The following is a 23,995-nucleotide window of genomic DNA, read 5'->3' as shown; positions in this document are numbered from 1 at the left end:
GCTGCTCCCGCAGAGCAGCTGGGCGGTGCCGCGCCTAACACGTACCAGTGCTCCGCGGTACACTTGCTCCCCATGTGGGTCTGCTCTCCACCGATGAGGGGGTGGATGCGACACCTGCTGCCCCTGGGGCTGGCAGCTCCCTGCTGGCCTGTGCCCATCCTGCCCCTCTCCGATGGGGGCTGTCTGAAGACTGATGGGATCTGCCTGGGGAACGCTGCCCTGTCCGCCCAGTGACCCTGGGACCAGCTCAGGAGAGCCAGGGGGACACCCTGGGTGTGGCCCCTGGGCTCTGGACCTGCAGGGCGCCTCGTGGCCGGCTGGAGTGTGCCCCGTCCAAGCCCCAGTGCCCACAACCCCAGGAGAAGCAGAGGGCTGAACGGCCCTCAGGCGTGGCTGTGGCAGTGCTGCTGGGGAAATGGCTGTACCCCTACAGTCTGACTGCGGGCTGGCCCCACCCTGCCTTCGTCAAGGCAGGGCTGGGATAACAATGTCCCCTTTGCCCTGCCCCTCAGGCAGCTGTTTCCCCCCTCCGAGGGTCCGGTATAGCCAGAACAATCAGACCTGACTCTGTGCGCAAGCTATTCTGGTCTGCATGGCCGTTCTTATGGGTAACCAGGGCTGGTTGTCCCCTACAGCCAGGATAATGCTGAATGAGAACATCCACTGCCGCCTGTGCTAGACCGGCTGACTGTACTTGAACGTCATTAGCTCGTTCTGGGTACAGCACTCCCACTGTACCTGGGAGTTGCTAGGGCCGATGTTACACCGTGATCTGATTCAGGGCCTCCGGATGCAGCTGTGTGCTCCAGGTGAGATGTACACAGATTAATTTTGCACATAAACAATGCAACTGCACACGAGAATAACCAGATCAAGTTGTTCACTAAAGTGCAACTGAGAAACCAGACCCGGTTGTACACTACAGTCTGACAGTACATTACAGTAACCAGACCCGACTGCATTACACTTTGATAGTACAAGAAATAACCAGACCCAGGTGTGTGCTACAGTCTGATTGTACATACAAGTAACCAGATCTGGTTGTGTGCTACAGTCAGAGTGTACTCACATGGAACCAGACCCAGCTATGCACTAGTTTAAACGTACAAGTAACCAGGTCTGGTTTTGCACTACAGTCTCACTGTACTTATAAGGACCCAGACCCAGCTGTGCACTACAGTCTGACTGTACTTACAAGTAAACCAGACCTGGTTTCACACTACAGTCTGACAGTACATTACAGTAATCTGACCCAGCTGTGCACTACAGTTTGATTGTACATACAAGTCACCAGATCCGGTTGCGTGTTACAGTCTGATTGTACTTACATGTAACCAAACCTAGTTCTAGGCTACAATAACACTGTACATATGAATAACTAAATCCGGTTGTGCACTACACCTTGACTGTATGTCCCAGTAACTAGATCCGGCTGTGCATGACTGTATGTTGGGGGCCACCGGGTCTGACTGTATGCTACAGTGAGACTGCACGCTTGGCCTGCGTGCTCAAGGGTTAACTTTCCCTTCACAATTCACCCTGCCCCCCCCCCATCATCTTGGTTACAAGCAGCCGCCCCCTCCCGCCTGACACTGCCCCAGCTAGAGACACTTGGGATAGATCAGGCGAGGTGCATATTTTTCTGTGCGCCCTGGACGTCACTTGGCACCCGGATCCTGGATGGGGGAAGGGGAGATGGACGGATACAGAGAGATTTTACAAAGCTAAGACGTGATTAAAAAAAAAAAAGAGAGAGCCCTCCTTTAGCTCCACCCCTTCCCGGGCCCTGCCCCCTTCCCAGGCCCCGCCCCCTCGGCGGTCACTTGTAGAGCAGGTGTACACGGCTGCCATCACAGTTGCTGCGGCCCAGCTTGTCGGCCTGTTCGGAGACAAGGCAGCGCACCAGGGGCAGGCTGGGCTGGTAGAGAGTGGGCACAGGCCCCGCCGCGTTGGTGAAGTGGTTGTCGGCGGCGCAGCCGTCCCGCGAGGTGGGGTTGGAGGGGCGGCGCCGCGAACGCAGCTGCTGCCGGTCCTGGAGCTGCTGGCGGAGCTCCGAGACACGCTCCTCCTTCTGCCAGAAAGAGAGGGAAGGTGTGAACGAGTGTAACGCCTCCCCCACCCTCTAGTGCGTGACGACACTCCTTCCCTCCCACCCCCCGGAGTCCCCAGCTTCAGAGGGAGGTGGAGTAGAGGGACCCCGCCAGTGTAAGGGTCTGGTGTCTCACCCCCACTGTATACCCTGCACCCCATAATCACAGGGATTCATATGGGAGTGCCCTGTGGGGTCCCCTCTGCCCCGCTGCACCCCCAAAAGACAAGGGATGGAAAATCAACCCTCACCTCTGCAATGATCTTCTCCAGCTCCCTGTTCTCCTTCTCCAGCAGCCGGGATTTCTCTTCCTCGTTGTTGTTGGTGGATGAGCCTGTTTTCATGGTGTCCTGCTGCTCCGACTGCCACTCGCCCCGGGTGATGAGACGTCGCATCTGCAACAAGCATCCCCGCCGACTGTCAGGGACAAAACTACACCGGGACCACTGACTCCCAACTAACCCTGCCAACTGTCAGAGACAAGACTACACCTGGAGCACTGACTCCCAACTACCTCATCAGAAACAATGCTACACCCAGAGTGCGGACTCCCAGCGACACCCCCTGGCTGCCTGTCAAGAGACAACACCCCAATGCTACATCTGCAGTACCAACCTTCATCTGCCCCCTGACTGTCAGAGACAACAGTACACCAGAAGCACCAACTACCAACTGCTCCACTGACTCTCAGAGACAACCACCCCAATACTACACCCAGAAAAGATCTCCTGAAATCACCACTACTCTCTCTCACTTTGCTGACTGTTGGGCAAGAAACAACAACCCAGTAGTGCCCCTGACACAGAGACCCCAGACCTCCAGCTACCCTCTCAACTGACTGAGCCATAGAAAACACCCCAATGCTATAATACCTCCAACTACTCCCCTCCTACTGCCGCCTGTAAGAGATAACACCACAATGCTAACTCCAGACCAAAGATTCTGAGTCCCCCGGGCCACCCCTGTTCCAACAGTCAGACAGGGGGACAACAGCCCAGCACTTTCCCGGTACAGAGATCCTGACCTTGGGCACAAAGAGCACCACCAGGGTGATGTAAGAGGAGAAGACAACGGCCAGCGAGGCAAAGGCAAAGGCGGCGTCCTGTTGGCTGTTCAGGATCATGGTGACGGGGGCGGTGATCAGACACAGCACCTGCAGCACAGGCAGAACCAGGCAGTCGGGGTCACTGCACGGGAAGAGGGTGACAGAGAGACCTACCCCGACCCCCCACCCCCGCTCCATGCAGCCGGTTCCATGCCCCCCAACACCCCACATGCCTGCAGCCCAACGCAGGGGGTACCCAACGCACACGTCCTGTCATAGCCCAGAGGGGGACTTTGGGGTGGCAGTGGGGGTTGGGGTAGAGTCGGACGTTGGGGTGCAGTGGGGCACGCTCACCGCCACGCTGCAGGGGGGCCATGGCCGTGACCCGGTGGGACATGCTGGGGGCTTGGGGTGCAGTGGGTGACGGGCCGCCTGGGCGCACTCACCGCTACGTTGTAGATGGCCATTCCCACGGCCCGGTGGTCGTTGATCTTCTCGGTGGAGACGCTCTTGGTCTCATAGGCCAGGAAGATGCCCAGAAGCAGCAGCAGCCCCTTAAACCCATAGAAAATCCCTGCGTGGGGCAGGAGAAGACGGGTCAGATCGGGGCAAGGCTGTCAGGGGACAGAAGACAGGATGGGGACACGAGGGATGGGGGGGGTCAGAGGGAGGGAGGTGGATGGGAGGGTGGAGAAGGGGCAGGACAAGAGCGGCCCATGCCCCAGGGGGTAAGCGGCTGTGGGCCAATATCCCAGGATCACAGGAAGACATGGGGGTCGAGGTGGGGACTCAGAAATCAGCCTCCTTCCCCGGCCGCGGGGCCACCCAGACGCTGCCCCCCACCCCGAGCCAGGGCCCCTCCCCCACAGACACTGCCCATCCCCCACCTGAGCCTGGGTCTCTCCCTCCAGACTCTGCCCCCCCCCCCCCCCACAGCCAGGACCCCTCCCCATAGACATTGCCTGTCCCCCCTCCCCTCCCACTGCCCCGCCGGCCCCTGCCCACCCAGCCAGGTGTTCATCTTGGTGGAGCTGCAGTGCTCCAGCTGGGGCAGGATGGAGACGTCGATGTCGGTTTTCGGTTCCTCTTTGGTGAATTCCTGCGGGGACGGACGGCAGGAAGGTGAGCGCTGGGCCGGGGGGGGCAGGGCGAACCCCTCCCCCCCCCGGCTCGGGGACCCTGGCGACCCCCAACTGGGGCCCCCGGGGCCATGAGCTTCCCCGTCAGGGCTGTACCTCGATGGTGCGATGCAGCGGGTCGACGATTTGCCAGACGGCCAGCAGCACCACGTCCAGCCCCACCAGCAGCCCCACCGTGGCGTACAGCTTCCAGGGCTCCAGGGTCTGCGAACCACGCAGCGTTAGAGCCGGCCCCCCCAGCGCCCCCCGCCCACCCGTGCCCCCCAGCGCCGCGCCCTACCCCGCTCCACCGCGGCCCCTACCCCCCAACCCCAGTATGCTCCCCAATGACCCCCCACCAGACCCCCCAGCGCCCTCCCCTGCTCCACCACAGCCCCTAGCCCCACCATGCCCCCAGTCCCTCCCCTACCGTGCGCCCCCCATCCTGCCCGGCTCCACAGCGGCCCCTAGCCCCCAGCCCCACCATGCACCCAGTCTCCCCCCCACCCCACACCCTGCCCTGCTTCACAGGGGCCCCCCCAGCCCGCACCCTGCAGCCCGGTGCCCCCGCACCTTGCGTCTCTCCTTCTTCTCCTCTTTCTTGGTGAAGACGGTGTGCACCCACCAGATCTTAGTGAACATGCTGCCGTAGGCCACGCTGAAACCCAACCCCAGCAACCAGAGCCGGGCCTGCCAGGGAGCACAGGGCCAGGGTGAGAGCGCCCCCTGCTGGGCCCCCCATCTTCAGCCTGCCCCGTTCACCTCCTGCTGGGCCCCCCATCTTCAGCCCTGTCCCCTTTGCCCCCTGCTGGGCCCCCCATCTTCAGCCCTGCCCTCTCATCCTCTGCTGGGCCCCCCATCTTCAGCCTGCCCCCCCGGCCCCCGCCATCTTCAGCCCTCAACTCCCCCGCCCTGCCCCCTGGTGGGCCACCCCACCTTCAGCCCTGCTACCCACAGCCTTGCCCCCTGCCCTGCCCCTGGTTAGGCTGCCCCCCATTTTCTCCCCCCACCCTGCCCCCTGCTGCTCCCCCCAAGCTTTTGCCCTTCCCCTCCTGCCAGCCCCTCAACTCTAGCCCTTCCCCCTGCTTCCCTCGCCTCCCCATTCTCAGTCCTGGGCCCTCCCTGCCCTGCTGCCCCCCCAGCCCTAGTCCCCCAGTGCCGGGTGCCCTGCCCCACCTGGCAGACAAAGGGGAAGAGCCCGGCCCCGATGTGGTAGCCGTCCAGGCCCAGGGGGAAGACAGCGGCCAGCGCCAGCGTGCAGCCCACGGCTGTCATGTTGTTCAGATAGGGCTGGGAGTTCTGGATGTACCTGCAGGGCAGACACAGCCATCACTTGGGGGGTGCCCCATGGCCCAGCTCCTGTCCCCAAGCTCCCAGAGACCAGCCCCTCCTCACACACCCTGGATCCCAGCCCCACGCCACCCATAGACCAGCCCCCCAAGTCCCATTGATAAGCCCTCACACACATAACAGTGATCACAGCCCCACACACCCCAGAGACCCATCCCCACACACCCCACATCCCAGCCCCAAGCCACCCCGAGATCAGCCACCCCAACAACCCAGAACTCAACCCCACATACCCCAGATCTCAATCCTACACCACAGAGACCAGTCCCCCATATATCCCAGATCCCAGCCCCATACACCCCAAAAACCAGCCCCATGTCCCCCAGATTCCAGCCCCTCACAAGACCTGGATCTCAGCCCCACACATCCCCAAAGACCAGCCTCCCACATGTCCCAGATCCCAGCTCCACCCCCCGCCCCCTGAGATGGAGCAAGGGGGAGGGCTAGAGTTTGGGGGGCTTGGCTCTGTGGAAGTTGGGCTGAGATGCAGGGGGTGGGGGTCTGGTCTCTGGAAGGGAAGGGGGATGGAGTCCACACATGCATTCCAGGCCCTGGGAGCTCGATCCCCCTCTCCCTCCAGGGACCAGGACCCCCATCCCTGCATCTCAGCCCTACATCCACAGAGCCGAGCTCCCCCATTGCCCACCTCAGCCCCACTCCCGCCCCAGATCCCACTTTCCTTCTCTGTTGGTGCAGGATGTATGCAGAGGGGAAGGACCCTGACCCGATGGGTCTGTTGTGGGGGCACAGACGGGACTCGGGAGGGGTGACATTATAGGCAGTGGTGTGTGTGTGTGTGTGTGTGTGTTAGTTCAGGGTGTATTAACTATGGGGAAGGTTTGCCCATCCGGGGGGATAGCTGTGGGGGAGGTGTTAGTGGCGGGTGTTAGCAGTGGCGGAGCAGCTGTGGGGGAGGGGGAGCTGTGGGGCAGGAGGAGCCGTGGGGGGCACTGACCGGATGTGCCCATTGTAGATGTTGAAGGCCAGGCAGAAGATGCCCAGCAGGATGCCAGGCCGGGGGAATCGGGGGGGATGGGGGGGAGCTGTGGGGCAGGTGGAGCCGTGGGGCAGGGGAGGCGTGGGGGGCACTGACCGGACGTGCCCGTTGTAGATGTTGAAGGCCAGGCAGACGATGGCCAGCAGGATGCCAGGCCGGGGGAATCGGGGCGGGAGGGAGCCGTGGGGCAGGGGAGGCGTGGGGGGCACTGACCGGACGTGCCCGTTGTAGATGTTGAAGGCCAGGCAGACGATGGCCAGCAGGATGCCAGGCCGGGGGATGGGGGGAAGGAGGGGAGCTGTGGGGCAGGTGCAGATGTGGGGCAGGGGAGGCGTGGGGGGCACTGACCGGACGTGCCCGTTGTAGATGTTGAAGGCCAGGCAGACGATGGCCAGCAGGATGCCCAGGCTGGCCAGCACCGACACCGAAATGAAGAGCTTCTGCGACAGGAAGCGGAAGGTGGTGATAACCTTGGTGTAGTCGGCCGGGGGATCGCCCCCTGCAGCAGAGAGCACAGTGATGGGGGGGGGGGGGGGGAGGCTGAGCCCAGCATGGAACACCCCCCATCTCCTCCCCAGCCCTGGAGGAGGGGCAGGCTCCCCAGTGACCCACACACATCCCCAAAGCTCCCAGCACCCAGACAAGCTCCCAAATCTGCAGGGACCTATGTCTGCCCCCAAACGCCGGGGAGCAATTCCCACAATCCCCAGCAGCAGTGGGGCCAGACCCCCCAGCAAAGGGAACTCGAGGGTTCCCACGATCCCCGGCGGCGGGCAGGGCCAGAGAACCTGATGACCAGAATCCCACGGGTGCAGTTCCCACGATCCCTTGCAGGGCCCCAGGCGGCCCCTCGCTCACCGATCCACTTGTCATTGTTGTACCAGGACAGGTTGTCCTTGGTGCTGTCATAGTAGCCGATCTTCTTGTAGACGCCGCCTGCCGGGAGACGGGGAGGAGTCAAACCAGGAGGAGGCGCTCCACAGGCACAGATCCCCCCATCCCAGCCTCCTGCCTCCAGGGCTGGGTGAGGGGCTCTGGGCGTGGCTGTAGTGGGGGCTGGATGGCAGAGAACACAGGTGTGATAGGAGCGTGGGGGGCAGGAGAGTGGAGAGCACAAGGCTGTCTGGTCACTCTGGAGCCAGGGGTTGTTGTGTGGTGTGTTTCGGGATTGTAGTGCCATGCCGTGGCTAGGAGCAGCATTGTGTTGGGAGTCCTGGTGTACGGTGGTGTGTTTGGGGATTGTTGTGTGGTGTGGTGTGCATTGGGTGGAAGTGTGATGTGCATGGGAAAGTGCTGTTGTGTTGGGTGATTGTGGTGTGCTGCGTATTGTGTGTGTGGTTCATATGTTGCTGTGTGGTGCACCGGATGGGGCTGTGGTGTGCTGCTGTCTGGTATAAGCAGAGGTGTGGTATTGTCTGGGGTGGGTTTGTTGTGTGTGTAGTGCTGTTACATGCAACATGTGGTGTTGCACTGTGCAGTGTGGAGGCTTGCTGTGCTGTGTGGTGCACTGAATGAAGTTGTGGTGTGGTGTCTGGTATGAAGGGTTGTTGTGTTGGGAAGGGTAGTTGTGCTGTGTGGTGCAGGGGTTGTTGAACTGTTGCTTGATGTGGGGGTTGCTGTGTGGCGTGGGGGTTGTTGAGCTGTTGCAGGGTGCAGGGGTTGTCGAGCTGTTGTGTGGTGTGGGGGTTGCAGAACTGTTGCATGGTGATGGGGTTGTTGCGTGGTGCTGCTGTGTGGTGCAGGGGTTGTTGAGCTGTCGTGTGGTATGGTGGTTGTTGAGCTGTTGCGCAGTGAGGAGGCTGTTGTATGGTGTGGGAGTTCTTGAGCTGTAGTGGGCGTTGTTGAGCTGTTGCGTGGTGCGGGGGTTGTCAAGCTGTTGTACGGTGCGGGGGTTGTTGTACAGTGCTGCTGTGCGCTGCTGTCACTCACCCTGCAGCTGCTCGATGAGGGTCCAGGCCATGCGGGAGCCGCTGGCGTCAAACACCACGTGGCCCTGGGCAGGGAGATACACACAGATGGGTGTCACCCCTCCATCCCCGCCCCTGCCGGGCGCTCCTTGCTGGCAGCAGCAGTAGGGCAGTCACCCTCTGCAGAACACCCCACAGGCGCTCACCGGCCGGGGACAGCTGTGCCGAGCTGGCAGCATTGGGCTGGGCGCGCAGTGCTGCGGGGCTGGGGAACCTGGGGGCTGGGACGCTGGCCTCCTGGCGCGGAGCTCAGTGCCCACGGTGGAAAGCCTGAGACTGGGCTGAGCCTGGGCCCTACAGGCTGGGGGAGTAGGCTAGGGTCTTGCTGTGGTCACACACACCACGGGGAAGGGCCTGCTGGGGCTGGTGGGCTAAAGAGAGTGCAGGGGGGTTAGGGATAGGGGTACAGGGAAGGGGGTCATGGAGTTGGGTTAGGGTTATGGGAGTGGGGGGCATTAAGATCGGGGGTGCAGGGTCAGGGTTGGGGGATGCAGGGTCAGTCACCCACACGCCCTTGAAGGCGGAGGAGGTAAGGGTGCGGTAGATCTGGTTCGTTATGGGATGGGCGTTAGGGTTAGGGGATGAAGGATGGGGGTTGGGGCACAGGGTGAGAGTTAGGGGGTGCAGGATGGGAGCTAGGGGTGCAGGGTCAGGGGTTAGGGGGCGCAGGGTCGGGGATGGGGGCGCAGGGGTCACTCACCGACACCCCCTCGAAGGCGGAGGAGTTGAGGGCGCGGTAGATCTCATCGGTGATGTTCTTGTTGTTGTAGTTGAAGTCCTCCAGGCGCAGCCCCTTCTTCACCAGCTCGGCCGAGGTCTTGTTGAGTGCCAGGGCCAGCGCCCAGATGGCGTCGTAGGCCAGTGGCGCCTCCTGGAACCCGCCCGTCTCCTCCGGGTTCTTGCCCAGTCGCTTCTGCAGCTTCTCAATAAACTCCTGCGAGGTCTGCAGGGCCGGGGGGTGGGGTCAGTGAGCCAGGGGGTGGAGAGGGAGGGCAGAGCCATGGGACGCCCGTTGTCCTCTCCCTGCCTCTCTTCATCAGTCACCTGGGCCTCCCAGGTCTTCCTGCCCCACACTGATCCCCAGTCCCACTGCCCCCCCAAAAATCTCTGCTCCCCCTGGTGTTCCTGGTCTCCCCAGCTCCTGTGCCCTCATGTCCTGTTTGGCCCCCTCACCCCTCAGGTCCCTCACGCCCCCCAACTAACCCCTCCCAGGCTTTGTGCTGCCCGGCTTCCCCCAGGCCTCCCCGCTCTCCCTGCCCTCACCATGTTGGAGATGCTGCGCGTGTTCTCGGGGTTCAGCATGACGATCTCGGTGGTGACGTGCCCCTCCACGGCCTCCGCCATCTCCGCCTCCGTGCAGTTGATGGCGGGGTCCTTGATGCGGAACCAGTTGTCGGCGTACCAGCCGATCAGGAACCACACGTACCGCTTGCCGTACAGCTTCTCCTTGTACACCTGCACGGGGAGCACCATTGAAAGACCCTGCTGAGACCAGCCAACAACTCCATCCCTCCCCACACACCACCATCCCTCCTTATGCCCCACGCTGTCCCTCTGTACATCCCCAGATGCCCCCATCCACCCACCCACTCACCCATGCAACCATCCCCATACTCCCCCCTCCATCCATCCTCTTACGCCCCGCTCTATCCCTTCATACATCCCCATATGCTCCCCTTCACTCACCCATCCGTCCCCACACGCCCTGCTCCATCCCTCCCCGCACGCCCTGTTCCAACTCTCCCCACACGCCACCATCCCTCCTTACACCCCGCTCTGTCCCTCTGTACATCCCCATATGCTCCCATCCATCCACCCACCCATGCAACCATCCCCATACGCCTCGCTCCGTCCATCCATCCCATATGGCCCACTCCATCCATCCATCTATCTCCATATGCCCCCCATTCATCCATCCCCACACGCCACCATACATCTATCCAGCCACCCATCCCCGTACACTCCGCTCCATTCATCCATCCATCTGCCCACCCACTCACCCATTCGTCCCCATATGTCCTGCTCCATCCCTCCCTCCCTCCCCATACGCCCCGCTCCATTCATCTCCATATGCCACCATCCCTTCATCCCTCTTCAAACGCCCTTCTCTGTCCCTCCATACATCCCCATATGCCCCCTTCTATCCATCCACCCACCCACCCACCCAACCATGCAACCATCTCCATACACCCTGCTCCATCCCTCCCTCCCCATACGCCCCGCTCCATCCCTCCCTCCTTCCCCCTGCGCCCCGCTCCATCCCTCCCTCCCTCCCCATACGCCCCACTCCATCCCTACCCTCCCTCCCCATATGCCCTGCTCCATCCCTCCCTCCCTCCCTCTCCATATGTCCCGCTCCCTCCCTCCCTCCCCATTCACCCCGCTCCATCCCTCCCTCCTTCCCCATGTGCCCCGCTCCCTCCCTCCCTCCTTCCCCATGCCCGCCCCTCCCTCCTTCCCCATGCCCCCGCTCCCTCCCTCCCCCCCATACACCCCGCTCCATCCCTCCCTCCCTCCCCATACACCCCGCTCCATCCCTCCCTCCCTCCCCATACACCCCGCTCCATCCCTCCCTCCTCCTCATACGCCCCGCTCCATCCATCCACCCATCCATCCCTCCCTCATATAGCTAAGCTCCATACTTCTATGTTTGGTCCCTGTTCACACAGCGCCCCCACCCCTCCCTCAGGCCTTGTCCACACACACAGGCTGTCTGGCTGTCTCTCTCCAGTTGTACTGTCCATAACTCCCCTATGTGGACACAGCTACACCGCGATGAAGTTGGTCTGACTGTTCCCAGAATCCCGGCCGGGGAGGAGAACAGGGCACTTGCACACCCGTACAGCGGGGCCCAGGTGAAGGCTGTGACTGACCCATTGCCAGATGATCCCCACAGGGACACAGTTACACACAGGCACTGAGGCCGGGCAGAGCAGGCCTGGGTCCCTGCAGCAGACACGTGTAGGTCGTGGCAGTGGAAGTGGCACAGACTAGGTTCAGGCTGTGGGTGGCACTGGGGGGGGGGGCCGTGGGGCTCAGCCCCACATCACCAGAGAGCCAGGGAGACACCAGGGTGAGCCCTGGAGACATTTGGGGAGCTGGGGGGCGGGTGTGCAAGGGAGATGGGGGAGAGATCTGCCTGAATTGGCTCAGCTCTCTCCTGTGTGTGTGGGGGGGTGTCTCCCAGCAGCTATCGGGCACACAATGGGGTGGGGTGGGGGGGGGACGAAGCTGAGTCTGGGACCTGTTCCAGCATCTGCCCAGGGAAGAGGGGACCCATGGCTTGGACCGCACACAGCCCAGCCATTCTGGCACTGACCTCTAGGGGAACAGAGGGGACAGGACCCCGGTGTCTGGGACTAGGGGAGGTAGTTGTCCTTGCTCCTCTGCTCCCCCAGCTCCTCTCCAAAGCAAGGGGCCTGCCCTCATGGCTGCCCCCAGCATTGAGCCCACTCCCCCTCAGGTCTTACCTCACAGAAGACCTTGCGCGCCTCAGTCTCATAGAAGAGTCCCACGATGATTCGGGCATCCTGGCGCTGTGGGGACACAGCCATCGGGAGGGGGAGGGGAGATGGTCACGACCCACGTCAACCAGGGGGGACAGGGTTACACATCTCAACACCCCCACACAGCCCCACACCCCCATGTACCCTCCAACAGCCCACTGCTGCCCATACTCCATTAGCTCACGCCCCCCCATTCCACTCACCACCACATAAGGGGTTGCACATTTGCATACATTTACATACATTTGCATGGTTCCAAGCATTCCCCACCCCCACGTGAGACTGTGCTCATGGCCAGTGGGGGGGGGGGGGAACCCCACCTCAAATGGCCTGAATGAGGTTGTGGGGAGATGGAGGGTGCCCCATGGGTGCTTGGGTCCTGGAAAACCTGGAGGCACTCTGGGTCCCTGACCACCCCCGGATCCCCCAGATCTCAAGGGAGCCCCACTGTGTATTGAGGGAGGGGGTCGTGTCGGGGCAAATCAGCAGCAGATGGACGGATGGAGCATGAGAACAGGACAGATGGATGGACAAAATGCTTAGCTGGGAGTGGTATTTACGGGCAGAGCCGGACAGCTACAGGCATGAATGCCAGCTGGGAGGGGCCTGGGGACCCCAGGAGAGGTGGGGAACATACACGGTGGGGCAGGTTTCCAGGGAGAGCCCCCTCCTGGCCAGCCCAGCCCAGGCACTTACCTGCCATTGGCCCATCCTCCCCCTGACCTGATCCCCCCAGCCCTCCAACTCCAGGCCCCCAGACACCTGACAGCTCAGCCTTGGATATCCCTAGGTCCCTCCTCTCCCAGCTCCACCCTCCCACCCAGCCCCAGGACCCCCCAGCCTCTGCTCTGGGGGTCTCTTACCTTGAGGCTGCGGACGGGCGCGGCGGGGTCGGAGAAGAAGCTCTGGCGGAAGGTGATTTCGATGCCAGCCTCCTTCACCCGCTGGTCCAGGTCATCCAAGGTCTGGGGTGGGGGAGGAGGCAGAGAAAGAGCAGACTGGGTCAGGGAGGCCAAGGCGGTTAGTGGGGCAACCACACAAGGGGTAGCAGGGAGTGCTGGGGTGCGACAGGAGCAGGGAACGCAGAGCTATGGGGGTCAGAAGGGGGCAGGGGGCACCGGGAGGGGACTGCAGGGGATGGGGGCGATGTGCAGGTCACGGTGGTGTGGGGATTGGGGGTCAGGGGTGCTGTGGGAGTCAGGAGGTACTGGGCCAGGGGCCCGAGGTGACTACAGGGGTCAGAGGATGGGGCACTGCAGAGGTCAGGGGTCCTGGGCACCGTGGGGGTCAGGGAGGATGCGGGATGTGGGGGTCAGGATCCCGGAAGAGGTCAGGGCGCCACGACTGTACCGAGGTGAAGACCTCCGTGGTCTGCTGGATGGTGGCGATCTTGGTCCAGCCCCACTTCTTGAAGAGCTGGACACGCGTGGGGTTGTGCAGCGTGGCCGAGGGGTGGGTGCGGAAGAACGTGGGGAAGCGCTGGCGATTGGAGAGCGCTGGGGAGCTGGAGCCGTACGACAGCTGGGGGGGAGAGCTGGCTCAGGGTGGGCACCCCGTCACACACACAGTACCCCGACACCCAGACCCCCACCCCAACACCTCCCAAAACATGCCCCCAACACACCCACATCCACCCCGCCACCCCCATAATACCCCAACACCCAGCCCTCCACCCCAACATCCCCACTCCACCCAACACACCCACCCACAACATACAACACACACACACACACACACACACAATACAGATGACACCTCAACTGCCACACACAATACCCCAACATACACCACTCCCCAACACACTACTTCCTGTGACGAAGTGGGAATGTTTCACCATGTTTTGTATGAATATGATGTGTGCCTCAGTTTCCCCTATTTGCTGCACAGTGAACGAGGTGGGTGGACAAGATTGTTTACTCTTTGCAGAGATCCAGGGGTGACTGACTCCTGGCTGTCTGGGCCCTGGTCCCATGCCACGAAGTCTCCCAGAAAACAACTGCCCAGATATTTCGGGTGCCTAGAAACTACCGACCATGGATGACTCACCCCTCCTCAGGAAGCCAGCCAGGTGTGACCAGCTGGAGAACAAAGGGACTAGAGGAGACCCAGGTGACAACGTTTGCCCAAGAACAAGGACAAAGAAGGGGCGCGGGGGTTGTTGAGCGTGGGTTGGTTGCGGGAAGCAGCAGAAGCTTCTGGACTGGGCAGAAGTAGGGATAAGAGGAGAGCTCTGGACTCGGACTGGTCCAAGCTGTTCTCTGCTAACCCAGGACTTTCCACGCGGTCTTCCAGACCTCTTAGAAACGCTGCTGCTTTTGCAATGCTGGTGGAGAGTCACTCCAAAGTAAGGAAGCTGGGGTGCGTTGCTCCCCTGGGGGCTGGGAGTCTCCCTCTGGGGTCCAATCCAGGTGGACTCGGTGAAGGAAGCTCATGGACAGACGCAGGGGTACTGGAGGTGCTGAGGTTTGGTCCTAGGAGGCGGTGAAGTCCAGGGGCTTACCCCAGGGAGAGACAGTGACCCTAAGTGGGTCGGTGCACTAAAGGGGTCCTCCCAGGCACTGTTCCAGAGCCGTCCGAGAGCACCACACCTGAGGATCCGTGACAATTCCCCTCTCCGTTCCCAGCTACACACAGACTAATCCTGCCAGCCCTCGCCCCGCCTATACCCACGCCACCCTGTAACCCTCACCCCCCGTAACCTCACCTAGCCCCTCCACATCCCAGAGACACACCCAACTCCAACCCCCCAGCGCCCCGGCCCCTCTCACCACGATGAGGTTCCACATGCGGGCGGCCTCGGCCACTAGGGTGGAGACGCTGCTGCAGCCGGGCATCAGGATGATCTTGATGGGGTCATTGTAGAGCAGCTCGTACAGGTACTTGGTGGCCTGGCCGGGGTCACACTGTGGGGGACAGACCTGCCATCACACCCATGGCACACCCCACCCCGGCTCTAACCCCACACCACACCACTCCCAGAGCCACGATAGAACCCAGGAGTCCTGGCTCCCAGCCCCTCCCTGCTCTAACCCCACATCGCTCCTAGCGCTAAGATAGAACCCAGGAGTCCTGGTTCCCAGCCCCCCCTGCTCTAACCCCACATCGCTCCCAGAGCCACGATAGAACCCAGGAGTCCTGGCTCCCAGCCCCCCCTGCTCTGAACCCACATCGCTCCCAGAGCCACAATAGAACCCAGGAGTCCCGGTTCCCAGCCCCCCCTGCTCTAACCCCACATTGCTCCCAGTGCTAGGATAGAACCCAGGAGTCCTGGCTCCCAACCCCCCCTGCTCTAACCACAAACCCCTCCCAGAGCCAAGGATGGAACCCAGGAGTCCTGGCTTCCTGCCCACTGCCCCCCCTCCCCAAGGTCACAGCCCATCCTCCCTATCCTGGCTGGACACCAAGAGGGGCCCATGAATTATTCAGGGCATGGCAGCTGGGGGAGAGAAGATCAGTTTCCATGACAACCCCATCAGCAGGAGAAGCAGCTTCTGCTGCCATAGCAACCTGTCAGCCACCGGGAGCAGGGGACATGGGGAGGGGACAGCTGGGGAGCTGGGGGGAGAGATGGGGACACGCAGAGAGATCAGAGAGAAAAGGAGGTTGGGATAGACAGACAGATGTGTATGGGGACAGATGAATAGACAGACAGACGGGTGCCTATAGAGAATGAAGCTGTTGGGGAAGTCAGGTCTTGCTATCAATTTCATGCATTTAAAGGAGGAAAGAGTTTTAGTTTCTTGGAAATTTTTGACCAAATTTCATTGAAAAAGTCCCCATTTTTTCTCCCTCTTTATTTTCTGCTGGAAATGAGGAGGGAAAGGGAGCAAAAGGCAAGCGCTTCGTCCAAACCCCAACAAGATCCCACCTTTCCAAGTGTTGTCAAACCGCAGGAGAATAGCAGCAACAACAACCCCCCCTCCCACAGGAATATTCTGCAGACTTTTCCACTCCAACCCGTTGGGTGGTGACAGACAGACACACAGAGGAGCATGGTTGGGGGGGAGGAGGGGGAGGATGGTGTGCAGCATGGGAGCCCTGGCTACCACTCTAACCCATTAGACTCCTCCCCCCTTCTAGAGATGCAGATAGAACCCAGGAGTCCTGACTGTCAGCCCCCCCAGTCTAGCCCATTAGAATCCATGCCCCTCTGAGAGGTGGGACTAGAACTCAGGAGTCCAGGCTCCCAGCCCTCCCCTACCCCTACCTAGACACTAGACCCATTATCCTCACCCCCCAAGTGGGGATAGAACCCATGTCCTGAGTTCTTGTCCCCACTGTTCTAACCCACTAGGCCCCACAACTGTCCTAGATAGAACCCAGGAGTCCGGGCTCCCATTCTCCCCCCCCCCCCCTCCCCCTCACTCTAGCCCACCAGATCCCATTCAGCTCCTAACGGCTGTGCGGTCTCAGTGAAGAAGGGACTAGAAGAGAGAATTAGCGCGTGAGAGATGGAGTGAGCAGGCATGAGTGTGCCAGGGGCAGAGCGAGTGACTCGGAGCGCCCCAGGGAATCAGGGAGTGGGCGTGCGAGAGAAGGGCTGAGCACCGGGGGGCACAAAAAGCCAATGAGTGTGCAACTGGTTGGGTGTGCAAATGGATGCGTGTGCAAGGGTCGGAGTGAGGGGAACAGAGCAAACCGGCTGGGGCAGATCTCAGGATGTGAGACACACAGCCCAGGGGAGCGTGCGAGGGCCAGGCGGGCGTGTGAGACACACAGCCCAGGGGAGCATACATCTGTCCGTGTGTCCCCTCCAGCCATTCTCCTCCCCAGTGCAGCTTCCTCCCCAGGGCCACCTCTCTCCTGGTGGTGCCACCCAAGCCCTGCTCACCTTGCTGCTGGTGCCCCGTGTGTCCAGCCCCTGTGCCCCCCAGCTCATCTTGCTGTCAGTGCGGCCCCCCACATGCCCAGCCCTGTGCACCTTGCTGCTAGTGCCCACCATGCCCAGCTCCACTGGTGCCCCCCTGGCTCCCAGTGCTGTCTATGCCCCCCATGCCCAACCCTGTACCCGTCTGTGCACCCCATGACTAGCTCTCCACCCCATCGGTGCCCACAAACCCCTAGTTGCTCCCTGTGCCCAGCTCCATTGGTGCCCCCATGCCCAGCCCCCCGGGCCTTCCGTGTCCCCATACCCAGCCCCGGTGCCACCTGGGCCCCCCCTGCATCTCCTGCTGGTGCCCAGCCCTGTGCCCCCATTGGTGCCCTTTGTGCCCAGCCCCTCATCATTGCCCCCCATGGCCGCCATTGGTGCCCCCCCATGTCCAGCCCCATGCCCGCTCTTGGTGCCCCCTTGGTCCCCAGCCCCCTGTGCTGTTGGTGCCCCCATTCTGTCGGTGGCCTCCATACCCAGCCCCGAGCCTGCATCGGTGCCCACTGTGCCAACCCTGCATCTCCCGCTGGTGCCCAGCCCCGTGCCCCAAATCAGTGCCCTCTGTTCCAGCCCCACATCTCCCGCCCTTGCCCCCCATCAGTGCCCTCTGTGCCAGCCCCACATCTCCCATCCTTGCCCCCCATCGGTGCCCTCTATGCCAGCCCCACATCCCCCCTCCCTGCCTCCCGCTGGTGCCCTCTGTGCCAGCCCCACATCTCCTGCCCTTGCCCCCCATCGGTGCCCTCTGTGCCAGCCCCACATCCCCAGCCCCCCATCAGTGCCCTCTGTTCCAGGCCCACATCTCCTGCCCTTGGCCCCCATCAGTGCCCCCTATGCCAGCCCCACATCCCCCGCCCGTGCCCCCCGCCGTGCCCCCCGTGCCCGCCCGCGCCCCCCGCCGGCCCAGCGCTCACCTTGCTGTCGTGGTGGATGAGGCGCAGCTCGTGGTCGGGCAGGATGTCCCGGCGGCGGTTCACGTCCTCCAGCGCCATGCGCACGGCGGGCAGACAGGCCTGGCCCCCCGGCCAGCCGCCGCTCATGGGGAAGAGCGCCCCGACGTGCACCGCCCGCCTGCCTGCGGCCACCGGCCAGCCCGTCAGCAGCAGCAGCGGCAGCAGCAGCGCGGCGGGGCGCATGGCCGGGCCGGGCCGGGCCGCTCAGGGCAGGGGCGCGCGGGGGGCGGCGGCGGCGGCCCGGGGCCCGGCCATGACGCGCGGCTCGGCTCGGCTCTGCGGCTGGGGGACGGCGGCGGGCCGGGAGCGCGGCGAGAGCGGGCGGGGGGGATGCGCGGCGGGAGGGGGAGGAGCGAGGGGGGGGGGGATGCAGGGATGGAGGGGGGGATGGAAGGGGGAAGGATGGAAGGGATGGATGCAGGGATGGAGGGGGAGGAGCGACAGGGGGCGAGGGAGGGGGAAGGATGGAGGGGGGGGATACAGGGGATGGATGCAGGGATGGAGGGGGAGGAGCGAGGGGAGGGGAGAGAAGGATGGAGGGATGCAGGGTTTGGAGGGGGAGGAGGAAGGGGAGGGGACAAGATGCAGGGATGGAGGGGGGAGAAGTGGGGGAGGGGACCGCTGAGGAGCAAGGGAAGGATGGCGGGATGGGGAGGAGGTGGTGGGGGAGGAATGGAGGAAGCCGGGGGTGGGGGGTGGTAGGGGCGGGGCAGGGCGGGGCAGAGGTTCCCTCCCACCAGGCACTGGCATTTGGCGGCATTCACACCTAGTGGGGCCACGGGCCCAGGGCAGGGGGGCATCCCCGTGGGGAGGGAGAGAGGGACAGTGGGGGACACCCCCCAGATCAACCTGCTCTAAGAGCATCACCCTCCCTCCGCACCCGTGCCAGGCTCACGCTCCGAGCCCAGCTAACAACTGAAGTCTGCTCACAGATGGGCCCTGGGGCTGGGGGGCAGGGACGCTTGGCGGGAGGCAGGACATGGGGTGCAGCGCCCCCCAAAGACACGTGGCAGGAGCTCCCTGGCCATGGGGGAGGGCAGGTGAGTGGCAGGGAGGGGGTTCTCATGGGCAGGACCTGATGGCACAGGGTGCTGGGCCCTACCCAGCTCCTGGGAACGCAGGGGCCAGGGCCGGATGGAGCAGCAGGGGGTGCTCTCCGCACAGGCAGGGTGTGTTCACCCAGGCATCACCATCCCCCTTCATGCATCCTCAGCTGGCTCAGAGGACAGGTGGGTGGCTAGAGCAATGGGGGGTGGGGGGAAGAGGGAGATGGATGGATGGATAGAGACAGGAGAATGAAGGGGTGAAGAGGTAGCGTGTTGGACAAATAGCCAGGGAAATGGATGGGCCAAGAGATGACTGGAAGGATGGATGGAGGGAAGGACAGATGGATGGATGCAGGGATGAGCAGGTGGTTAGAGAGACACAAGGATGGACAGACAGGCGGATGGATACATTGACAGATGGATAGAGAGTAAGAAACAGAGTGAAAGATGGATGGATGAAAGGAGAATGGGATGGAGGGACATAGGTGAGTGAAAGGATGCACAGAGCAGAGGGATACATGGATAGCTGGTGTGGCGAAGTGGGAACGTTCTTAATGAAAACTGTGCGTGCCTCAGTTTCCCCTGTGTATTCAAGTATTTAGGTGTTGGGTTAAGGGCGTGTGATCTTTGTAGTGACCACTAGAGGGCAGGTGTGGCTGACTCTAGCTGCCTGCGCACAGCCAATGGCTGGAGCCCATCCCTTTGCCAGGTGTTGGAGTGGTCAGGTCAGGTGACTTCCTTAGGGGGTATGGGGGGGATCTGGCTGGAAGACTGGGTCAGTCGGTCCCGTGCGGGGCAGCCCAGGGGGCAGGGCCCAGGAATGGGGGCTCTGGCGCTCCCCAAGATGGGCTTGGTTGTAACTTCTTGATTCATCTGCTACCAAGTTCTGCTCTCTGCCGTGTCCCTGAGGACTAATAAACCCTTCTCGCTTCTGCACTGGCTGGGAATCGCTTCTGACTGCGAGGAGGGGTGCACGGCCCCTTTGGGGGCGTGCGGGAGCTCCCCAGGCGTCCCATCCGGAGGGGTGCTCACTGCGGGGAGCTCATGGTGGAACAGGGGTGCTGAACGCTCCAAAGGCAGACCCAGGAGGCCCTAGCGGGAGTGTCCTGACTGACTTCACCCTGAGTGCTTGTAGGGTGTGGGAATCCAGCACAGTTGGGAAAAGGGATTTATTTACAGGCTATGAACATCCTGAGATCAGGGTCCCCTGGTGCTGGGCACTGCACTTAGAGCATTCCCTGCCCCATCGAGCCCAGTCTAAATAGGCCAGGAAAAGACTATTATTCCCCTCTACAGATGGGGAAACTGAGGCACTGGCAGGGGAAGCAACTTTCTTCCACGGGGGGCCTGTGGCAGGGCTGAAAATTGAACCCAGGTGTCCTGAGCCGGCTGCCAGACTTCAGGAGAGTCCCTCTGGTACCAGAGGCATTTGGCTGCGGGGTTCGGGCCTGGCTCAGAATCGCGCCGGCGGGGTCGGTTGGCTCGGCCCTTAGGATGGGGTGGGGGAAGGGAATGTGGGACTGATCTCCCCTAATCGAACAGCAGGATCCTGGCCCCTATGGCCCCATGAGTCCAACCCTGTGCCCTGGGCAGCGAGCGTGTATGGGGAGGGAGTGCGAAGCAGGAGCCTCTCTGCTCTGGAACCTGTCGGGGTCATCAATCTCTCGGGGGCGCCCTGTGGGTGGGAGGTGGGGGGCCCAGCTCCCGGATCTGCAGCTGGCTGGGGTATCCAAGGAGAGGGCCGTAAACGCCCCAAGGGTGGGGGAAATGCCCCTTGATTTCTGAGGATGTTAGAGGAAATGCTTGTCCCCTGCAGGGTGCCCAGGCTCTGCCCCACAGTGGTGCGGGCATCAGCTCCTGCCAGACATGACCCCCTCACATCCCGGTGGAGCAGAACCTGCCCTGCCCCCTTGCCTTGAGTCAGCACTGCCAGGCTCAGAGCCCCGGGGGCGCCTGGCATGGCCAGCACGGGAGCCGCCCACCGAGCTGATGGGCATGGCTGAGGACGGGCAGAGCTCAGTACCCTTCCCGGGGAAGGGGAGGGGATGGGGAGACGGAGGGAGGGGACCCTGCTGAGAGCCACTCACCTGTGGAGATGGGGCGTCGCACTGTGGGGGGGGAGGAGAAGGAGAAAGAGGGGGCTGAGACTGATGGGGGAGATGCCCCAGGCACCCACCCCCACCCCAGACATGGCCCAATAGACCCAGCCCCCCCACAGACCCTGCCCCAGAGACACCCCCCATGGACCCTGGCCCACCACACGAACCCTGCCCCACACAGCCCACTCCCCAGACCCACACACATGGACCCAGCCCCCCCGCCCCCTCCGAGCCATGGACCCTGCTCCACTCGCCCCAGACATGCCCCCTAGGGAGCCCCCTCTGCTCACCTCCCCCTGCGCCCTGACTCACGTTCGCAGATGGGTTTGGGGAAGCTCCAGCGCCCCATCTTGGTGCAGTTGCTGCGGGCGCTGCCCACCAGGCGGAAGCCGGGGTTGCAGTGGTACTCCACCCAGGTGCCCTCCACCGGCACCCGCTCCATGCCGCGCGCCACCGCCTGCCCGTTCTCCAGGCTCAGGTGCATCTTGGGGCAGGTCCGCACTGTGGGGAAAGGGGGGATGGTCAGAGCCAAAGCGCTGTCCCCCAAGGCGCACAGCTCTGGGGCCAGATCGGAGCCAGCACCCCATAGAGGGGAAAGGTCCCATCTCCCATTTCCCACGCCCACCCGCCCCAGCCAGCCAGTCTCCCACCCTGGGGCTGGATTAGAGACAGCGCCCCCTTGAGGGGAAAGGTTCCATCTCCCATTTCCCACGCCCACCCTCCCCCACAGCCAGCCAGTCTCCCACCCTGGGGCTGGATTAGAGACAGCGCCCCCTTGAGGGGAAAGGTCCCATGTCCTATTCCTACGCCCCTCCTCCTGAGTCAGATAATCCACCGCCCTGGGGCTGGATTAGAGCCAGCACCCCATAGAGGGGAAAGGTCCCATCTCCCATTTCCCACGCCCAACCCCCCCAGCCAGCCAGTCTCCCACCCTGGGGCTGGATTAGAGACAGAGCCCCCTTGAGGGGAAAGGTCCCATGTCCTATTCCTACGCACCTCCTCCTGAGTCAGATAATCCACCGCCCTGGGGCTGGATTAGAGCCAGCGCCCCCTAGACTGGACAGGCTCCAAGCCTCATTTCCCGCCCCCGTGAGCCAGCCAATCTCCCCATCCTGGGGCCGGATCGGAGCTGGTGCCCTGAGGGTGGAAAGGCCCCGTGTCCCGTTCCCCAGTGTGCGTGCGGGAGCCCGGGGTGACTCACGGCAGCGGCTGGCATGACCCATCTCTGTCCAGGTCCCGTTGGGCAGACACTTGCGCACCTTGGGCCCCACGATCTCGCGGTCGGGCCGGCACACGTACTCGATCTCATAGTCGAAGGGCAGGAAGTGCACGGTTTGCACCTGGTCTGGGGTGAGGCCCCGGTACCGGATCCCCCCATCCCGCGGCGGGTGGATGATCTCGCAGCCTGGGGGGCGCAGAGCAGGGCACCGTCAGGCGGGGGGCGTCCGGCTGAGCTGGGGGGACAGGAGTGGGGTGGGTAGGGGAAGCGCAAGTGTGTGTGGGGGGGGGGCAGGGCATCCTTGCAGGTATGTCCTTTGTGTACTTGTGTTGTGCTCCCCATGCTTGTGTCTGTGTGTGGATCCCCAAGTGCGTGTGTGGCTTCCATGTATGTATATCCTGCCGTGTTTGTCTATGCGTGTGTGTGTGTGAGAGAGAGGAGAAAGCTTTATGTGTCTCTCCTCTGCGGGTGTCTTATTCCCCCACACTTGTGTGGATCTCACATCATGTTGTCCGTGTGTGTGTGTGTCTCCCAAGTTTGCGTGTGTTTCTGTTTATCTGCCAAGTATGTGCCAGGGAGAAACAGCCTGTGTGTGTGTGTATCCTCTTTGTGTGTGATTCTCTCTCCTCTGTGGGTGTGCGCTGAATTCCCCATGTTTTTGTATGTGATTCTCCCCTTTTCATGTCTGACGGACAGAGCCTCTGTGTGTGTGTGTGTGTGTGTGTGTGTGTGCCCATGTGTGTGCATGTCCTCTCTTTGGGTCTGTGTGTGTACCTCCCATGTCCATCTCTGTGTGTGTTTGTGCATCTCCTCTCTTTAGGTCTGTGTGCGTATCTCCCATGTCCATGTGCATCTATGCATGCGCGTGCACAGAGAAGAAGTGTGTAGGGGGCCAGTGTGTGCATGGGGTGCCCAGAGCTGTGTGTCTGCGTGTGCACTGGGGCACACGTGTGTATGTGAAAGTCTGTTGTGGTCTCCTTTGGGACGGACCACTTCCAGCACCAGAGGTGCCTGGTGTGACTTATACGGTTTTGGGGGCGGGGAGAGCGGAGAAGCCCGCTGGGGCAGGCCCAACATGCGAGGCTGGGGGGCTGGAGGGGGAGAGGGTCCCATGTACCTGTTGTGCTGTTCAGACCCAACGCTCTGGCACCGGGAACTGGAATTAGCACCACACTCAGCAGCAGCAGCAGCATCTGGCAAGGGGGGAGGAAATAGGCAGTGAGAACCAGGCTGGAGGAGTGGATACAGCCTGCCACCCACATGATTACCCAGAGGGAGAGCTGTCACAGGGTCACGACAGGCAAGAACCCAGGAGTCCTGGCTCCCCAAGACTTTACTCCTGCTCTAACCACTAGACATCACTACACTCCCAGAGCCAGGATAGAACCCAGGAGTCCAACCCGGGTTGCTGGAAGATAATAGGGCAATTATCGAGTGATCTGTCCCCTGTCATCCTGTCCCAGCTTCTGGGACACCCAGAGCAGGGGGCTGCCTCCCTGACCACCTAGGATAATAGCCATTGATGGACCTATCCCCCATGAACTTATCTGATTCTTTTTTAACCCTGTTATAGTTTTGGCCTTCACAACATCCCCTGGCAACGAGTTCCACAGGCTGACCGTCCGTTGTGTGAAGAAGTATTTCTTTTTGTTTGTTTTAAACCTGCTGCCTATTAATTTCATAGGGTGACACCTGCTTCTTGTGTTAGGTGAAGGGGTAAATAACACGTCCTTATT

At 62.1% G+C, this 23,995-nt stretch overlaps 1 protein-coding gene across 1 annotated transcript; it reads right to left on the bottom strand.

Moving 5' to 3' along the window:
* Positions 1–863: 863 nt before the first annotated feature.
* Positions 864–22,391, bottom strand: GABBR1 (gamma-aminobutyric acid type B receptor subunit 1). The gene is made up of 21 exons (XM_067531934.1): positions 22,242–22,391; positions 21,353–21,541; positions 21,029–21,049; positions 17,857–18,017; positions 14,841–14,975; positions 13,423–13,593; positions 12,936–13,037; positions 12,037–12,102; positions 9,830–10,021; positions 9,267–9,509; positions 8,529–8,592; positions 7,458–7,535; positions 6,948–7,098; positions 5,429–5,561; positions 4,826–4,942; positions 4,370–4,477; positions 4,140–4,233; positions 3,581–3,708; positions 3,114–3,242; positions 2,341–2,484; positions 864–2,071 (listed from the first exon to the last, which is right to left on the bottom strand). The coding sequence occupies exons 1-21, from the start codon at positions 22,261–22,263 to the stop codon at positions 1,820–1,822; spliced, it is 2,700 nt and encodes an 899-aa protein (XP_067388035.1). The 5' UTR covers positions 22,264–22,391; the 3' UTR covers positions 864–1,819.
* Between the last annotated feature and the right edge of the window lie 1,604 nt (positions 22,392–23,995).

The sequence above is a fragment of the Emydura macquarii genome, unplaced genomic scaffold (assembly GCF_026122565.2).
Source record: "Emydura macquarii macquarii isolate MOO-44397 ecotype Brisbane River unplaced genomic scaffold, CSIRO-AGI_Emac_v2 contig_3231, whole genome shotgun sequence".
Classification (NCBI taxonomy): domain Eukaryota; kingdom Metazoa; phylum Chordata; order Testudines; family Chelidae; genus Emydura; species Emydura macquarii.
Note: the sequence above shows the minus strand (reverse complement) of the source record. Positions and strands in the feature narration are given on the sequence as shown.